The 20,033-nt window shown below is 37.3% G+C and overlaps 1 protein-coding gene across 1 annotated transcript; it reads left to right on the top strand.

Moving 5' to 3' along the window:
* Positions 1 to 957: 957 nt before the first annotated feature.
* On the top strand, positions 958 to 18,540 carry CAAP1 (caspase activity and apoptosis inhibitor 1). The gene is made up of 6 exons (XM_057364970.1): positions 958 to 1,126; positions 2,040 to 2,240; positions 3,778 to 3,862; positions 4,459 to 4,534; positions 12,103 to 12,176; positions 16,667 to 18,540. The coding sequence occupies exons 1-6, from the start codon at positions 995 to 997 to the stop codon at positions 17,008 to 17,010; spliced, it is 912 nt and encodes a 303-aa protein (XP_057220953.1). The 5' UTR covers positions 958 to 994; the 3' UTR covers positions 17,011 to 18,540.
* The last annotated feature ends 1,493 nt before the right edge of the window (positions 18,541 to 20,033 follow it).

Below are 20,033 nucleotides of genomic sequence, written 5' to 3'. Positions count from 1 at the left end.
CAGACACTCTGGTATTTTAAATAAAGAAGAAAATTATTGCATATCTCTGCACAGAAAAGGAGATTTTTAATACAAATTTTCCCCACATAATGGACATTTTTCTACCCTAGTCTTCATTTTCAACTATCATCTTCTGGATAATATACTGAAGTTCCCTCTGTAATCATGCTGGTAGTGGAAGGCTGATCAGTGTGTTACAGAGTTGCACAGAGCAGTCACCTGCCTTTAACAGCCTTGTCTGCTGTAATTCCTAATTGTTTGCTTAGTATCGCCCTTCTCAAGTACTCTTTAAGAATCACGGAAAAATTAAAGTTATTGTTCCCAAGTTATTTGCAATGCCAAGAGCAGCCAAGCAGAAGTATGCAGGTCCTTGCACAATTGAAACAGGTTGAAAGCCAGGGAAAAGTTCAGTAGTTACAGGGCATAGAATGATAGAATCATTGTAAAATCATCAAGGTTGGAAGAGAACTTTAAGATCAAGTCCAACCATCCTCCCAGCATCATCACTGTAACCACTGAACCATTAAAACACATCACCAACACCATATCCAGACCCCTCTTGAACACCTCCAGGGATGGTGACTCCACCCTCTGGGCAACTTACTCCAATGCATGGCCACCTTGACCGTGATTTATGCATTTATTTTTTCTAATATCTAATCCGAATCTCCCCTGTCTCAGCTTGTCTTTTCACTGCAGGCACGGTAGGAAAGACCGACCCCCACACCCTCCCTACACCCTCCTTTCAGGGCGTTGCACAGATCGATGCGGTCTCTCCTCTTCTGGAGACAAAACAACCGCAGCTCCCCCAGCCGCTCCTCACAGGACGTGTTTTCCAGACGCTGGGTCACCGATATTTGTGTAAATGGGTGTTGTGCCCGKGAGCGGCAGCAGTTTCGCTCTCGCCCTCAGCCGCGGAGGCCGCAGCGCGCGGGCCGGCAGGGGGCGCTGCCCGCTTTCCCGCCGGAAGCGGCGCCCCTGTGGCGGCGCGGCCATGCCGGGCAGGAAGAGCTCCAAGGAGAAGAAGCGGCGCCGCTCGCGTTCCTGCTGCCCGGAGGGAGCCCCGGCGCCGGACGGCAGCGACAGGAAGCGGCGGAGCACCGAGTCCAGCCACGGGGCTGCGGAGGTAGCGCGGCGGATTCGCGGGGTTGTGGCCGGTGCCGTGCCGCTCTGCCGTGCTGGGCGCGTCCCGATCCCGCGGCATCCTGGGCCGCTGTCCCTGCCCGGGCTGGCGGCGGGAAGGCCGGACGCTCCGGTCGCGCTGCTCGGTGGGCGGCTGCAGGCACAGGCGGGGGCGGGCCGAGCCCTGCAGAGCCCCGAGCGCCTCCCGGGAGGCCGGGCTGTGTTTACCGGGGGTGAGAGATGCGGAGCGCCAGTTCGGGTGGCCGCAGTCGTGGTTGTCATGCCTATGGGCACTGTGAATCTGCTCAAGGACGTATTGGTGTGTGAGTGCAAAAATGGTTGTGACATGCGCGCCTAAGTCAGTTCTGAGGCTGACAAAATCAATTTCTGTCTGTCGGGTTTTATTTTTGTTGTTTTTTTGKKTTTTTTTTCCCATTATTATTAGTTTATTTTATTCTAGACGTCATCCATTAATGTATGGAGGATGTTCTTAGTTCTTCAAAAACTCTGCCACGCAGGGAATTATATGTCAATTTCCACCCTAGCAGGGTTGCTGTAAATGATGAACTTTATGATTTAACTGCACGGCAAATCAGATGGATTTCTTCTGCTTTAAAGCATGTTTTTATGTATAAGCAGCAACGAAGTATTTGCAGATAATATTTCCCAGTTAATATTTATTAGTAATTTGTGCCTCTTGAAGCTTTAACAAGTTTTCCTAGCTCAAGAATGTTTTCAGTAATAAAAGAAGGAACTTCTATAATGCAGTTACCTTGCAATATGAAGCTTTGGAACTTGAGAAGTCTGCATAAAGAGTTATCTTGGATTTATGAAAGGCAAATTATTGCAAGTACAGGTGCAGCTGTAAGTTTGTGTCTTCTCTAATTCACTAGAAAATGTGCCATTCTTGGTTTTAGGAAACAAAATGCAATCTACTCTCTGGAGAAAAAGTGGAAGAAGCTGAACAACCCAGTGATATAGAAGAAGGAGGATTAGATCTCACTGTATCACTCAAACCTGTCAGTTTCTACATCGGGGACAAAAAAGAAATGCTGCAGCAGTGTTTCTGTGTCATAGGAGAGAAGAAACTACAGAAGATGCTGCCTGATACTTTAAAGGTACCAAAATACACTTACCATTTATGCACTACTTATGATCTTGAATACTTGTGTGACAAAGGATACTTATCTCTCAAATGCATTTACATTTTAAAAGCTGCCTGTATATTTCTCAACTAAAGAAGTTTCTATCAAGGCAAGTACCTTTCTTAGATAAGGAAGTGTCCCTGTTTTGTGTCTGGAAGTGAGACTTTTTAAAGATTTGCTATAGTTATTCCAGATTACTTCTTTTGCTACTGCTCAGCCATTTTTGAACTTCAGGTTTATATTTGGGCTGTCCCTCTCTACTGGTTAGTTAAATGCAAAAGGATTTTCATTATTGTGAAGAGTAAATTAAGTAGTGTTGTTCACTAGTTAATATGCTGTTTGTAAATGAAATACTGATTTCTCTTTGTGTCAGCTGAGTTCCTTTGTATGGTATTAAAGTAATGTCTGAGATAACAAAATAAAGCCCCTTCTTGATAAACAACTTCTGAATCTGTAACTCCTGTGGGCTAAAGCTGGACTCTTACTGGGTTAGAACAATTCCCTTCTGAGTCTTGTGAAAAATAGGACGTAGTRAAAATAAATTAGGCTAGCAGCCTGTATTGTAGAAGAGGCTGCAGGTGAAATGTCATTTTTGTGAAGTTTGTTTTGTATTTTTTGCATTTAATTTTTATCCTAATAAGTTGTATTATTGATATGAGACATGACTTCCTCATTTGAAACACATGGTAAATTGCATACAGGCTCATCCATTTCTCATCTCTGGCAGAAGAAAAAGAGGTCAAGAAACTAGAAGCAAAGACATTACTGKGTTTGTAGGGATACTGCCTGCTAGTATAGGACCAAACTCACAGTATGATCATCAGTGTTACACCTGTTTTGCACTGCCTAATTWTGGTACTCATTCATGGTATAATAGCTCATTTGAAAACATGAAATTATCACTCTATGTCAACAAAAGGTATGAGATGTGAAGGTAACTGAAATACTAATAAAATGTGGCATCGTATGGTGTGTACTGAGTGCAGGAAATTGATCACAGTTTACATACTCCCTTTATTTTCTGTGTTGTGATATTCAGCTGTTTGTGTGTTGTCAGTAGCAGTGTTTTCTTGAGTTTGTGAACTTGGATTCAATAGTTGGCTCTGGTCCTTGCAAGCTTAATTATATTACCCAGCTACCCCAGGTGATGGAGAATTAGGAGTAACCAGGTCTGCAGTTGTTTGCTGTTCTGTGCTTCACACATACAGTCTGGTGTTTCTGATGCTCAGTGTTGCAGCTGCAATAAAACTCCAAGCCATAGGTCAGGTAACTCATAGTGTGTATTGCTTAATTTTTYGGACAAAACCCCCACATTTGCTCTTTCTTGCGGTTGTCTAAACTGAAACGCTTGGTTTTCTACAGCAGTTGCATCAAAGCAGATCAGAATGTGGGAGAGGTTTTAATCCAAGCTAACTCTTTACTCATTACAGTTAGAGTACTCCTTACATTTGTAATTACTCTTTTCTCAGAAATTTTTAGTAGCTTGTGGTCTGTCTATCTGTCTTCTTAGAACTGTTCCATGGATGAAATCAAAAGACTTTGCATGGAGCAGTTGGAGCTGTTATCTGAAARAAAGCTGTTGAAGATACTTGAAGGTATGAAAGAAASTTTCAGATTCCACTCTACACAAGAGAATAGTCTGCCTCAATTAGATTTTCATTCTCTCTAGCTACTTCAGTATATATGTATATGYATCTACAGACACAGACTAGTAAGTATATGTTAGTATGTACCTAATCGCTCAGTTCCACCAAGACACACAGTTCATGTACTTTGATTAAGTATATGACATTCCAGGTTTTTACAGCCYTATTTAACTTCCACTGGATATTGAATGGATATAGAATTTTTTTGTAAATATTGCTGTCTTCTCAATGAAGTGAAACTCTTCGAGTTTGAGTGCTGCAGAGTATTGTGCTGTTAATTCTGTACTTTATTTTTAGCACCMATATTTTACTAAGAATAGCTAATCAGATTTTTTGTAGTCCAGTATAAATGTATGCATGGCTAACAGAAAATKCACAGATAGGGGTTTTGGTTTTGACTAAGTCTAATTTTAGAACTTCTTCTTTAATTGGGAAAAATCCTCTTCTATTGACTGCCATAGAGTTAATAATTAACAGTAAGTCTAATTATGTAGTATTAATTATATCGCTTTCCTAAATTTTCATGTCTGAAACTGTATATTTAGGAAGGATTGGAGCTGATTCTGATACTGACGAGGAGGCAGATGGAGGAGACAAGACTGGAGGTGATTCAGTCAGTCAGTGAGTAAAAGACAAAACACTTACACTTAATTTAAGGAGACTAAACAATGCAGAGATTTTTCCTGAGAAATGATCAAATGTATTGTTGAAACAGYGAATTGCTATATCCTTAATTAAATAATTACTGTAGTTAAATGACAGTGAGCTGTGACTACTTGGAAGCACTAAATTTACAGACATGACTRTCACTTTATGACATTCAGCATGTCTTGAGCACATAATTGGGTTCTTAGTGACATACCACCCATCAGCTGAGTTGTAGTGATTAAACATCCACACTTGTGTCCCGCAACAGAAGTGGTGTGATTTAGGTTAATTCTCTTTGTGTCAGCTAAAACCCTAAACCTCTCCCACTTAGGCCAGTGAATTGTGTAGGGGTATTTTCAATTCAGCTGAGATTTATCCRTTCTCTTCAACTTTCTTTCTGGTCCTTCATTCTTGCCCTAGTAGAAGCAGCGCTGACACTCACCTTTTTAATGTACTCTCTTGGGGGTAATACATAATGTGGAGTTTCAAGAACAGAGGCTTGTGGTTTCTTGTTCTTGGCATCTGTCAGTTTTGTAAAAGACAACACTTTTTAACCTTTTCTTAAAATGCCTGTCTGTTTTTTGARGACCATTTTTTGTCAGGATTTCATCCATTGATAGTTCCTATGGAAGTTAWGATGGGAAAAGGAAGGTTACTAGTTATCACACACGATGCATCAAATTTAATGAAGCTAACCTGTTTCTAGAAGACTAATAAGCTTTTATGTTTTCAGTAGTGACCTGATTACAGCTGGTTCACAGAATCAGAGTGAACTTCTGAGTTAGACCTCTGAGACAGTGCAAGACAATGCACCAGAATTGGGCAGACAAAATTAACACCTAGCTGCTGGTTTGGTTAGTTTATCTAAAACTCCTAAATAAGAACAAATTGATGGGAAGGGTAGTAKTGATCCAGTTTTCATATTCTGGTAATTATTTTTGTTTAGCAGAGACCTGCTTTCTGATCCTATCTTTGATTTAGAAAAACTGTGCAGTTATTGCTTAAAGGAATTTTCTTTGTTCACTTCTCCTTGTACAAATGTTCTAGAAAATGGAGTTATACAAAATTATGTTCCTCTTTTTTTGCTTGTGATACAGTTTTAATGCCCTCTGACACTGTTTCTTCTCAGGTTCCATTTGGAACCCATTGTTAATGTATCCTATGTGCTGTTTGTTGTCTACCTGATCTATGAATGAGGTCAGCATTAGTYAACTTTAAAAACTAGTTTTCTTATGTTTCTTATTTTCCTCTGCTAGCTGTTTAAAAATGCAGGAAGAAAAATTCAAAAATTATACCCTAAGTACTGGGTTTCTTTAAAAGGCCTGACTCACAAGCTATTTACTATTGCAAAATATGTGCAATGTTCTTCATGTCCAAGTTGCATGGCAGAAGTAGTGCTGCTGGATTTCAGTCTGCGAGATATTTCAAAGCTGCTTTTGAGATGCGTATTTATGACCCTTAGATACAGTAGATTGGGTAAATTCTTGCTTGAATTTCAATATTGAAATTATTTGAGCTGTTAAAAAGAGTAATGAATGAATAAAACTACAAAATAACAAAAGGAATCAAGATTTACTATTTTTTAACTAGTGGGTGTCTGAAGGTAATCTATTCGCCCATGTCAAGTAGGAAGGTTTCAGTAACTGACAGTAAAATCAAGGAGAGATTGTGTAAAAAAAAGTAAAAAGGTATGAGATGTTGATCATAGTTATAGAGCAGATTGCTTGCTTTGACAAATAGTGGTTGAAGTGCCCCATGTTCTTCTATCTGTATTTTGATAGTTTAAGATTTATGACCCCTCCAAGCTAGCAGGCAAGATATATATGTTGGTTTTGGAATTGTGGATTTACTTCTCCCTTTCAAAAATAGCATTCTGCACAGGTAGGTGCTGTCTGAGAGCCTTGGCTCATCAGTTCAGCAGTTTGCTGGGACTAACAGAGAACAAAACAAAAAAAGTGGTTTGGATGATAGAAAAATAAAGGGATAGGAGGAAATGAGAATTAAGATTWATCTTGAAGTCCAGTGCTCAGTAAGTAGACCAATATTATACTTYTACAATTGTAAACAGTCACAGGCCCTTTCTACTAAGTAGGTCTAATCTTTGGGCATTAGATCAGCTTCTTTATAATGCGTGTAAATAATTAGAAATGTAAGTTTTCAAAACTTTAGAAAACTGTGCCAGCAACAGGTCAGCCACCAGAGAGGATCAAGGTGCAACTGYGAAAAAGTAATGAAAACTGCATTGCTATGCCAAGTATTCATTGTTCTTAATTATTAATATATTTATAAATGTAATCTGGGTTTRAGTGATTGAATTTGTTTGCCCTGGGAATAGAAAAGACCTTTCATAACAAAAAAGGTAGTTTCTCTGTTTATATTCTCACTGTTGGTCCTTCTTGGGCTGCCGTCATTACTTTTGGCTTTCATGTAAATGACTTCTTTCTTCTGCATTCTGTTACAGCTTTTTTGTTTTAAAWCTGACTTACATTAATTGTTTTCATGGAATTGTAAATGCGGAAAGGAAAAAAGTGAACAGCAAGTTGTGCTCTAATCAAAAATGTTGTAATTGGTTGGAAGCATCACTTGTTACTTTCATTAGTGCCCATTGAACAAACAAATTAAACAAACAAACCATCAGCAATATGCATATATCAAAAGAAATCCAGAAAGCTTAAATCAATACCTCTATAAGAAATCAGAAGTTAAATAAGTAAATGACTCAGTCTCTAAATACCTGTTTTGTGTCTGTACCAGCTAAAAATAGCAGGGATTTGGAGAAGTTTCTCCAGGTATAGGGAAAATTGCAAAGTTCAGATCTGTATCTGAAACTTTTTAGATGGTATCACATCTAATCATAAATTGAATTTTTCCTTCTTTTTTTTTCACATATCCTCATTCTGCTGTCAGAAATGGAAGTCCTGAGGCTTTTCCTAAATTTCAACTATGTAAAAGCTCACATGCTTACATTTGGTCTTTTATTTTGTCACCAGCTTCTTCAATGTTGTCACTAGAAATCCTGCAATAACCATGCAGAAGAACTGAATAAGCAGTTTGCTTTATGTTTGCCAGTGACTGAAAAGTGCTGTTGTAATACACATACTTCATTACTTTTGAGCTCAGTATAGATTTTTGAATATATAGTTCTCAGATTTTTATTGTTGTTTCTGTGTTACTATCTGCAATGGAATACTTGTAAACCAAGAGAACTACTGTAAACTAGGCTTCCAACAAAATGTTAGATGTTTGATTGAAAGGAGCCAAGTAATTTCTTCCAAAAGCAAGTAGACATTCTTCCCATCTTATTCGTGAGGTGTTAGTATGTTCATGAGCTATTTGTTTTTGGTTACATGAATTGACTCTTCAAATATCCTCCAGCAGAAGGAGTGAAAGTAAGTTRTATGCAGTAGTAGTAAAACATTATTAAAGTAACAAGCATTGTGATATCATTATAATGATCAATGTTCTCGTGTCTGAGTAAATGATCGTTTGCCTTCAAAATCTTAATGGGCTTATTTTCTTCACTGAGTGAAAATTTRCAATTTAATATTTCCTTTTCCAAAAATTATAGGTTTTTTTTAGTGCTCTTTAGTCAGAAGTGCAGTTTGCTTATTTTTTGTTGGAAGTGTTAGCAGTTTAAAGTTTTGCCTTATTATAACGTGTTGTGCTCCTGGGAACTGGGCTGTTCACAAGCATGCMATTGCCATCTGATATTTACCCCTGTAGGACAATTTGGTTATTTTGAGCATTTGGAATCACTGAAACAACAGGTTACATGAGTCATTGAACAGTCACGTTAGCATTTGGCTAATTTGCTTCACTGCCTTCTGTTCTTGTGGTGTCCTCAAACTTCACCTGTATCAGGACTGATGGACTTTTTACAGTTTATKAAACTATTTGATTAGCATCTGTCTTTTGAGATACCTTTCTTGAGAATCGCTACTTTGTAAGGACTTTTCCCCCCTTATTTTTTTTAATTGGTTGCTGTTAATTATTTTAATTATCATTTGTCATTGAAAACTATCCTTGAAACAAAAATTTGCAAGAATCTTTCAAGAACTTGGGACTTGCAGACCTGGAAATAAGTACAAAAGCAAATTTTAATTCAGGAAGRTGCATCATGTCAAAAATAACAGCGTTACTGATCTCAAGTCTCACTGGAGATWTAGGTGAATGATTCTTAGCAAAAACTAAAAGCCCTGTAAGGAAAGTATCAGCACAACTGTCTCATGTTTTCAGACTTTCAGAATTTCTTCTAGTCAGGTTTGTTAAGATACATTTTTCTGCCTCAGAACTTTTCCTTCTGGTTTTCCAACCCCAGTTTTCAAATTTACCACTGAAATCTGATATCCCAGTCACCAGCATTGCAGAGCTACTGTGTTAATCCTTATCCATCTGCTCCTCTGCCAGTACTTCTTTTCCTAATCTTTGCTGCTGTCTTACCTCACTTTGCATAATCTACTGGGGTTTGGTACCAAATCACCATCAGACCCAGAGGTCTTTGACAGCTGTTGAAATTCCTGTAGCAAATTGTGTACAGACGCCATGAGTGTGAGCCCAGTTAAACATTACACTGGTGGGGTGCATGCCAACTTGAAGTGCATGCTCTACGCAGAGTAAGGTAATTTTAAATTTACAATATTTGTTGTCAACAAATTGTAACTTTGGTTAGCTTTTTTCTGCTGAAAAGATCATGCTGAAAAAAATAAATTAAAAATACTGAGTTTATTGATTGGAAGAGGGACTTAACTGTTGTTTTGAGGGAGAAATACCTTTAAAAGCCAACAAAAAGGGGAAACTCTAGATTACTGTAATTATTGTTGTCACTTATTAGCATAACATGAAAGAAGAGAGGATTAAGTTTGTTTGTTGTCCCTTAATTTTGGAATAGTATATTTTCTGCTCCCATTGTTTGAAGACATGGTATTGTGCTACCGTTTCGTAAATGTATACCACTGTACAGATAATTAAGGAAAAAATATTCACTAGCAAACAAACAAAACTAAACTAACAGATAAAACAAGGCTAACAAGTTAAAAGCCAAACTCAGCTGTGAACTTAAAGTGCATATGTTGGGCCAGTAGATGGTGCAAAATGCCTGCCTGTGAAACAAAGTCATGAAGGTTTACCAGCAATTCAGTTGAACCCAAGCAACTCTGAGACAGTAAAACATGTTGTAAAACCATTGCATTCTCAAAATTCCTTTGCTCACAGTAGGTAGTCTCTAAAGGAATGTGGGTTTGCTGTAATTATTGATAAGTGATCAGGAGGAAACTTTACAGCAAGTTTCGATGTGTGATTTTTTTCTAAATCGATAGCTTTTTTTCACAAGGCTATTACAATGGCTATGGATAATTTCACAGCCAGTGCTTGAACTGTGGATATCWCTGAGTTTTCTCGCAAAGAGATGGTTACAATTCCTCATCAGACTTCAAGGTGATACCTGAGTTGTGCCATCTATTGCCTGCATACTACTGGGGCAAGATCTGGCTTTTTCATGTGGCACTTGGCTGTGCAATGCAGAGATGACTACTGAGTTCAAAATGATGAAGCATGTGTGTGAAGGAGGATGTGCTAAGGTCAGTGGCAGCCTAAGCAGGTTCTGCTCTTAGTGATGATCAGGGCATTTCACAACCTATTTTTGGTCAAGAGTTAAGTAAAAAATTTTTATGAGTTGCTTAAAAAGAAAATTAAAAAAAGGCCAGAAAATCAGGTGTTCCTTCCATATCTGCTGACAAGTAGCTGGTCTGAAATCCACAGTTTCTGACACACTCATCCCAGTTGCTGACACACAAGCCCACAAGATCTGTATCCCTGGTCCAGTTGCCTCTCAGATCTTGTGCATGCAGGCCTTTCTGATGCCAAGTGCAGGCTTTTGATTTTCCCCAGTAGCTGATGCTGTCAATCTCTGGAGTAATATTATGGTCCCTCAGTTTCCCTGGTCTGTCTGGTTTCCCTACTCTCAGAACCTGGTCTATCTTTGGAATTTGGCCTCAGAATTTACTGTCTGTTTGATACCTTGCTCCCAGACTTCTGATCCTTCTTGTTGTCTAGTCTAGCTTGAAGTTTGCTGGTGAATTACAAGCATCTGCATACAGCTGTATGGCACTGAAAATCCTGGAGGAATTTTTCGTTCTGGCTTTTTTGTGGCAGCACAGTTGTGCAGGCCTCTGTGACCTGTAGTACCCTTTGCAGTTGCTGGCATATTTAGATTAGGGTCATCTTATTTGGTGAAAGAGTTAGTGTAGCCATATGGTTAAATAAATAGGCAGGATGGACTGTGGTGTCCAGGTCTGGGCCTTCACTAGACAGCTGTGTTGACCTGTTTATTCTCTGCAATCAATTGCATGAAACTTTAAGCATTTATGTGCCAGTGGCTAGAAAAAAGTGGGAGAAAAAGGAGAGCCTGTTGATATGCAGCCTTTGCCACTGCAGAAGAGAAAACAGAAATGAAAAGAATTGTCTCTCAGACAATGTTAGCTAGGAATATTATGGTGCTCCCCCTCCTAATAAAACCATTGGACACATGGAAAAAACCCGTCTTGTAGAGCATGTGGAAAATAGATCTGTATTCACTGTCAGGAAGACCCTAAAGGCCGTTACTGAAAAAGAAGTTGTTAGTCATTGTCTTTAYGTCTGTGATACCAGAATACTGCTTTCTTTTTATAGTGTTGTTAAGCTTCTGAGGGCAGGATAGCTGCATTGATTCCATATTAAAATAGATTGAACTAATGACACACCAACATTCAATGTAGGAACTTGACTATTCTTCTGGTCAAAATATTCACCAGATGTGACAATTRAACTCTTCCTGTGATTCTGGATCATTCCACCTGTGTTCTTCCTGTATGTCTTGCCTTATTTTCACAGGTTGTGTAAATAATATGTGTGAAGTATGTGAAGGGCATTAACGTCTCACAGAATGTCTCTTCCTTACCCATCTGTAAAGAGCTGAAACACTGTGAGCCAGGGGTAGAAATCTTTAAATASGAGAAATAGAAAAATGCAGGTAGTGGATACATTGTAACAGTTGAGTTGTAAACAGTTTCCTTTTTAAAAGTCTCTGTAAAACTATAAGATTGTGACATAGGAGGCATGGATGGTGATGGGCTGATCATAATTTCATGAAAAATACCATWTTACTGTTAAAATAAGACAGTAAATAGTATTTGAATGTAGCAAAAACTARTTTTCCCAAATTTTTAACATATGTCACAATTGACTTTTACGGAAAATCTCCTCATGTGATGAGGTTTTCCTTTGTAATCARTCAGCTTTAGTTTCTCAGTCCTAACCACTGAGAATTGTTACTCTAAAAGGGCAAGGATATGAAGGAAATAATTGCTTTATTCTTGTGTGTCACAAGGCAAACCAAAAAAAGTTTGKTTTTTAGTGCTCAGATTAGCTCTCTGGGTATTCCTTCTCCCTTAATTTCTGCTGTTGCTGGCTATTGGCCTATTACCTCATAATTTCTTTCATTTCTTAAAAACATTCTATTAAATAGTAAACGATGGTGATTAAAGTGTGTGCTTAATTGTTTCCAGACAGGACAATAGCATAGACTCAACTTCTTCTCTGAGAGAAGACAGCAAGCTGGAAGGTCAGGAATCAAAACAAGGTATGTAGTAAAGAAAGCTGAAATTCTATGTTCTTGATGTTGGCCAGTGACTAATTCCAGGTAGCTGACAGCTCTCTTGTGAATAGTAGCTGCAACCACAGAGAAGGATCCTCTTAGAAATCAGCTTGTATAAGGTTACAACTTCTCCTGCAGTCACAATTCCAAAAAAGATGGAGGGAACATTGAAGAMAACATTCTAGGAACTTTGTCTCCTTAATTCTGTCGGAATGGAAGTTCTTTGTGGCTAGAAGTAATTTGCAGCTCTTCACAATTTTTCTAGTGGAGYTTCTGGAACATGACTGAAGTTCTTGCAGAGCTCATGTGGCTCCTTCATATCTAGTTTTTCAGCTGAAGGGGAACTTCAGTCATTTAGGTAATTGCCAATACTRCTGTTGCTGTTTACTGAAATGTGTGTGAGTTTTACTTTACACTGAGCTGGTCATCCGAGTCTACTGTACTCTGTTTCTGCATTCATGGAAATCCATTATAGYAACTGTTTGACAAAGGACTGCTTGTAATTGAGTCATTTTGTTCAGTCTTGGAACCATGTTTGATTTTACAGAGCTGAGGTCCAATTAAATGGTGCTTGGCACCCATCGCTTGTGTTAGCTGGCTTATTTTACTTGAAGTCAGTGCAGGTAGAAGTACACACTCAAATTTTCAWATCATTGAGAATGAATGTTTTGTCTTGTGTACTTTCTCTTTTTAAATGCAAAAAACCAGCGTGTGAGACAATCAAGTACTACAGTGATGGGCAGAACAGAAAATTCAGAGGCAAGTAAGTTATTGCTGGACATTTGTACCTTCTGCACAAGAAAATGGTATTTTTAGCCTGCAATAGYATTTGTTTCATTCCAAGCATTAAATCAGCACATTTAACAGTTGCCAGTGTTAGTTTGTGCRTGAGGAACTAGAACTGTAGCTGTTTTTGTCTCGGTCTGTTTATTTTCATTTGGACTGGCTGTATGCAGAAACATCAGAAATAGCTCTTCCAGTGAAAGAATGTTGCAAATTCTTCTAAATTACATTTCTTTTTTGCAAAGATCTAACTTTATTTGCTTCTTCCAACTAGTATTTCACAATTCAGAATGTTGTCTAAAAGATGTATCTTGGAATAATGTGAAACGTGTTCCTTTTCTGAAGTAGTTAGTGAGAACAGTTAAATGGAAAAAGAAAGGGTCAAACATAATAAGAGCATCAAAACTCTTAGGAGTGAGTTGCCATGACTTTGTGAGGAATTGCTTGTTGTGTTATATTGAGAAACCTTAGAACTGACAGATTTCCTACAGATTTCTTCCACTTTTGAGTTATCAGAGGGAGTGGGTGACTRTTGCAGGTGATTACCTTGTTGTTTTTTATGACTTAATCAACCAGTGTGTCATGATGGTTTTGGGCTATAATAGTGGTTCCACTCAAGGTGTTAACTTTAAAGAGCTTTTCAGAATATGACTATGAATTAGAAAGTATAACTCCAGTCATTTGGCTGCACTGCAACCTGAGCAGCTGTTGGAAAAAGAAGAGAAAATGAGAAAATAAGAAGAGTTGRATAAAATAAAATTTTAAAATGGAATTAGGCATGCTAAAATTAATTTTGCAACTGTGGAGGAAGGAAAAATTAATTTATCAAAATAAAAAAGGTAATGAGCAATGCCAGCTATGATCCTTATTACTGTGTAAAAAGACAGGTGCAAAACAGGGAAATAAAGCCTGTTAGCTCATTAAACATCTGTAGGCCAAAAAGCTTGTATGACCAGTGTACTACACAGTTTTGGAGCTTCCAAGTTCTGAACAGTACCCAAGGGTTCTGCCCAGCTTCTTGTCCATWCTAGGTCTGGAATAGATATGAATGACTTAATAGTTTATATCTTCTTAATGTGACCAATTAATTCCAAAAGGAGCCCTATGGTGGGCTGACCCCCGCCAGCAGTATAGGAGACAATCTGCAAAACAAAATTAGAAGGACTTATAAATCAACATAAAGACCTTTTAATAAGTGAAGCAAGAACTATGCAYGGGAACAGAGCAAAATTAGAGATTTATTCACGACCATGCGTTGGCAGTCAGATTTTTAGCCACTTTCTGGAAAGCAGAGATTCAGCATGCATAACTTTGCTTGGGAAGACAAATGCCAGTGTTGTACAATGGAGCATATCCCTTAGGTCAGTTCGGCTCAGCTGTCCTGGCTGTGTGTCTTTCCCTGCCTCTTGCACACTTCCAGTTTGCTCTCTGTAGGGTCAGTGAGAAACAGAAAAAGCCCTGAGGTTGTGCAAGCACTGTTCAGCAGTAGCCAAACTGGTGTGTTACAAACATTGTTTCAGAAACAAATCCAAAAGCAGCGTCATGCAGTTTKCTGTGAAGAAAATTAGCTCTATCCCAGCCAGACTCAGTATGGGTCAGTTTAACTTTGGTAGAAAATTGGGATGAGCAGGCATTGAGGTTAAGTTTCAAGCTTTGAACTTGAACCATTGATCCACCTGTTTTTTTTGATCCATGAAAATGCTGCTTGGTTGGCCAGCWTGTTAGGTAAATACTGACTGTTACTATGGACCGAGACAGGAAAATTAACATTTCTTAATTCTATTGTTTACCATTCTYATCTTTCACGTACATTGTGGCTTGCAAGGTGAAGTTAAAAAGATAGTGTTCAAAGTTGACTAAATGGTGTGGGAAAATAGGTAAATTTGCATCTGAAGCTGAAACACTAATCYTGAAGTTCCTGTCACAGTGGAAACAGGGCAAGACTACTTAGGATCAAAGAATACCCTTGTATGTTCTCCTGATAAGTACTTTTCATACATGTTGCTGTGAGGAGGATTTTTTATAGCTTTATTTATATTTTAGGCTTTCAGATTTTATTGCTTCAAAATTGTGATTTATCTTGTGAAAAATAAAGGCAAAAAGTTATCTGTAAACTTATTTTATGTGTGTTATCAGAGATTTCATGAACTTAACTTAATTTCCTGTTAGCTTTGATTGGAACATTGGAGGTGCCACATACCTTAATTTTCTATGTTTCTAAACATACATATTTATCGGTATTATGGTGACTTTTTGTGGTCCAGTAGACCAGTGTTATGAGGTACTGGATTGATAACTATATAAGATCCTAAATTAGGAGTGCATTCCAAGGGTGAATGTGCAGAATCCTTAAATCTGAACTTTAATGCTGTGACCAGTCATAGCCTGGTGCGGTGTGATCAGGAGTGAGTAACTAAGTATCTTTTTTTCTGTATCTGTAGTGCAAAAAACCTTTAATACTGAATCAATAGAACACTTGGACTAATGTTTTAAATTGTTGCTATTGTTTATAAAGCCATTTTGACATATTTTGATACTCCTTTCCTCCCTYCTTTTGTTCTTTAAGTAGAGACACTGTATTTATAGCTTAGTAATTAGTCAGTATGGATTTCTTTTTCCCCACACACACTTGGGCAGAAATGTTTTAACCCCAAAATAAATAGGTCTTTCCAAAGGTTTTTGGGCACTTTTTATGTATTAAAACAAAATGCATACAAGTACCAAAAAGCATATTAAAATGACATTAAAAAAAGAGTAACCTTTTTCTAAAGCCTTGCTTTTCCTGGGCAAGTGGTAACAATGGTATTACCAAAAGGAAATATAAAGTCTTTATAATCATTAACTTTGCCATCATCTGAATATCCATTAATGATTTTAAGCAGGAMCCAATCCTACTATGAGTTTTTGTACGGATGCARAAGCTGTTGAAGGGGTAATAATTTCTGAGGCCAGTATRTCAAAAGCAAGTTTCTTTGTATGCAAATTAGAGAGAACAGTCAGGTTCTGTTAGAGCTTTGCTTTTAATTTTGTTACACTGCCTCTTCTAATTACATTTTAACAATAATATATATATAAAAATACGTAAATAATGTGTATATATATAAACTCCAACTTTCAGCCACCATTAAAAGCCAAAGCCACAAATTATTCCACGTTTCTGCTGAGTTAAAAACATCTGGAAATCTTGTGAAAAATTCTGAGAAGTTGCACTATAAGTGGAGTTTCTCTTAATTTTCACACTAATTTTTAGTGTGTGTCTCACTCCTCTTAAAATACATGAGATAGTTGAGTGTAATTTTTGAAGTTGCGTTCTGAAAATTAGGTTGACTTAAGAGGTAATAAACAATAATCAGTTTTGCACTTCAGAAGCTTTCTTTGATATAAAATATTATGACATTTTATTTAGGAAAATATATCATGTAACTGCATAGGAGGGAATAAATTTTTCTGGTACTGCTGCTTTGCTATAATACATTTCCTTCTAATTGTCATAAAAATATGTTAACRTTTCTATAATTTAGCTCAGCTTTAAAAGTCGGAAGAGAAAAACAAGAGGAATTGGTTGTCTTACAGATCTTTTTTTTTTTCCATTCTCTTAATTTGCAGAGTGACTCTTTGAGCAGAAGTAATTTTGTAAGTTGAGATAAAAAAAATTGTTAGGCAGCTCTGTGATTGTTATGTTTGTGTTACAGGCAAAGGAGAAGATAGCGATGTCCTCAGCATAAATGCAGATGCATATGACAGTGACATAGAAGGTCCATGCAATGAAGAAGATGGCCCRGATGTGCAAGAAAGCACTGTCAGAAGTGGAGCTGGTCAGATAGATGAYCTTCAGAAGGACATTGAGAAGAGTGTGAATGAGATACTGGGATTGGCAGAGTCCAGCCCGAAGGAGCCCAAAACAGCGACCTTAGCTGTTCCTCCATCAGAAGATGTTCAGCCATCAGCACAACAGCTTGAGCTTCTGGAGCTCGAGATGAGGGCCAGAGCTATTAAGGCTCTGATGAAAGCTGGTGATGTGAAAAAACAGCCCTGAGACTGTTTAGATTTAATTTTCAGTATTTTTTTCGAAGAAGCTGATGTCTGTTCTCTTCAGTGCTACAGTTGGGTTGGGTGTGACATTCCTCATTCAGACTGCATTATGTATGCTGATCTGTGGTTCTGTTGTTTTGTTGCCTTTGGTTTAGTGCTGCTCCCGTCACATGCACAAATGGAGGTTGATGCTTCCTTGAGATGAGGTGTCCTTGTGAAGGGTCACCTCCTCAAGGACTCACACAAAGTATAGACTGTGCCAGGAACCCGATGCCTTCCAGAAAGGTTGTTATAGGAACTGAGTCATAGGATGGTTATGGTTGGGAGGGATTTGAGACAGCGTATTTCTCCTTGGGGCCCCATCGCATCGTAGTGTAGGTAATTAAAATGTGATGATTTGTTTAAAAGTATACTCCATTTTTTGAACTTTGAATTCCTGAAGGGAAGGATTTTTGCCTTTCAAACAAACAATTGAACRTGTTATTTTCAGAGTTATGAAAGTGCCTGAAAGAGAAAGAGTTTTTACGTTGTCATTTAGTTTAGTCACTCTTCTCCGCTCTTATCTTTTGTGCTATAACTGAAGTAAAGAAAGCAGTTTCTTCCCAACTGTGAAGCTTTTCTTTTGAATATTYTGCATAATATTTAGCAAATCAAACAGTTGAGAAGACCTTGAGCTTTCAGCATTCAATGGATGTAGTCATTTTATGTCCCCTGTAAGCAGGAAAATCCACCTAATTTCAGTGTTTTTTTAGAAAAGACATTTAATTTATTTTGGAGGCTTTAAAATAAAAATTCTATTTTTATCCGCTACAAGATATTCCTTTATAAATTATTTGAATTTTGGGATTAGTTTTCATCCTATACTGTCTTACAATTAAAATTAATTTTTTTTTAATTAGTGCTAGTTTTATATCTGGCTGCTAATCAAAGCATATTAAAATATTTGTGTGTTTGTTTACACATGCAGATATCTGTTTCTTTTTTTAAAGGTATGAAGTTTACAATTGTAAAGGAAATTTTTTTACAATTGTTAAGTAAAATGATGTATTATGTATTTTAATTCATGAATTTTGCTTGGGAAGCCAGTTACATACTTYGCAACAGTAGCAGAGATAATTTCCCCGTGCTATTTTGTAATACTACTGCAAATCTTATCCTGTTCAGAATCCTCAAATTCTTTTAAGGTTTGTAATTTTCGTCTATCCATTTTATTACTCTTCTTCTTTCTCTTTATTCTCTTTATTCTCTTTCTTTTTTTCCTGTTTCCTTTTAAACCCTTTTCTGTAGCAAACTTCTTGTATATTTCTTGAGTATGATTGATTTCCTCTAGAATTAACAGCTTTGTTAAATGTTAGTGYAGTGTAAATTTGATAATAAACTATAATGTTTGTTAAATACAGCTGRGAAAATTACGGTGTGCATTCACTAAGTGATGGCAGTGACCCACGTAAAGTACACCTGACTGCAGTGTTATCCACAGCATCAACATTTTTTCTATTATATTTTAGCAAATAGAGGATGTAAGTTCGCATATATACACAAAATTCAAAASGTAACTTTACTCTCTCAGAATCTGTATTTGTTGGCTTTGGTTAATTTCCTTTAGCTGTTTAGTGAACTTGTGTTGTATTTTACTCCAGAGAAACAGAAGTGGTAATCAGAGGAAGACAGCTGGCAAATCCTAAATGTGCKGTCCTCTCTTTCGCAAAGTCATAGGCCTGGTGGAGCTGTGTTATACTTCARAGATACATTTTAGTGGTGCTGTGCTTATTAAGGCACCGAATACCTCACCTTGCCTGCTGTAGAAGTGCAAAAGCTCACTTGCAATGGCATTCCTTGTGTCACTTCAGAAGTGATAGAGCCACATGGATGGAGTTAATTCGATGACATCTTAAACCACCACATTTGCAGTTGTCTGGCAATATGAAAATACTGATGGAGGTAATGATAACCTTGAATGTAGTTGCCTTCTTCTACCTACTTGCTATAGGTATATGGCATTTCTTGTTTTCCTACTGGTTTTTCCCTGGTCACCTTTAAAAGTTTATTTTGTAGCATGTTGAACTGTTGAAGGCTCTTATTTCAAGCTCTGTATCAAGAAGTTGCAATGCTAACTTTAGGATATAGTGTGACAGAGATGAGACGGGTTTACTATGCATATGACAGAGAAGATTTGTAATTACAGCGTAATTAAATTGAAATTAAAAGATGAGAAGGATTCCAAGAAAATTCAATTAAGCTGTTTACAAAAATAAAATAAAAAAACATATGAGATACTTAATGTGATTGATTACACAAGTGCTAATTCATTTTTAGGATATTGTACTGTTGCTGCTTAGGTTAAAAACAGATCAGTTAAATTTCATATGTTCTTGCATTGACTTTGTCACTGAACAGTTAAAAAAGCCCCAATGTATTTAAAATATTTATTATACAGCTTTTTAGTTTTTTGCTTTAAATTATGTGATTTTTTTTCTTGAAAAATAAATTTATTATTTCATTTGGAAGAAGAGGTACTTTGTATGTAAAATGCATTGAAGAATTTATGAAAACTTAAAATAGTATTGCTGAGTTTTGATTAACCATTTTGTCAGGAAATAAGAGTCATACGTTGTTGATCACAATGAAAAGGATCTTGATTATGTTTTGGACTACAACAAAAATGTTTTACTATGAATTTGGACTGTCCTYTTAGATAGTGTGCAGTGCTTTTTTGAGGAAGAAGAAGGTTCTTTCTGTGTGTGTTARATAATTAAAAAGGTATAACTCCACAGAGAGCCAAAAGTATTTATTTCTGTTTGTAGGCTTTGCTGTTATGGCCATTTCATAGAGAATAAATAAATAGACTTCAAGATGCCAGTTTTGAGATGGGAATCACAAGTGTTTCCTCAGAAAATAATTAGTTCCACTTGTAACACTCATTTCAGTATAGTATTTGCTCTCAAAAATATTTTGCCTAAGAGACTTGGTGCCATAACTTTTTTTTGAAAGCTGTTATAGTTTCTTTACTGTTTAAAATAATGTAAT

Source organism: Malurus melanocephalus, unplaced genomic scaffold (assembly GCF_030028575.1).
Source record: "Malurus melanocephalus ecotype Western Australia unplaced genomic scaffold, MMel_1.1 scaffold_45, whole genome shotgun sequence".
In the NCBI taxonomy this organism is placed as follows: Eukaryota; Metazoa; Chordata; class Aves; order Passeriformes; family Maluridae; genus Malurus; species Malurus melanocephalus.
The sequence above is the reverse complement of the archived record's forward strand: the minus strand, read 5'-3'. Positions and strand labels throughout refer to the sequence as shown.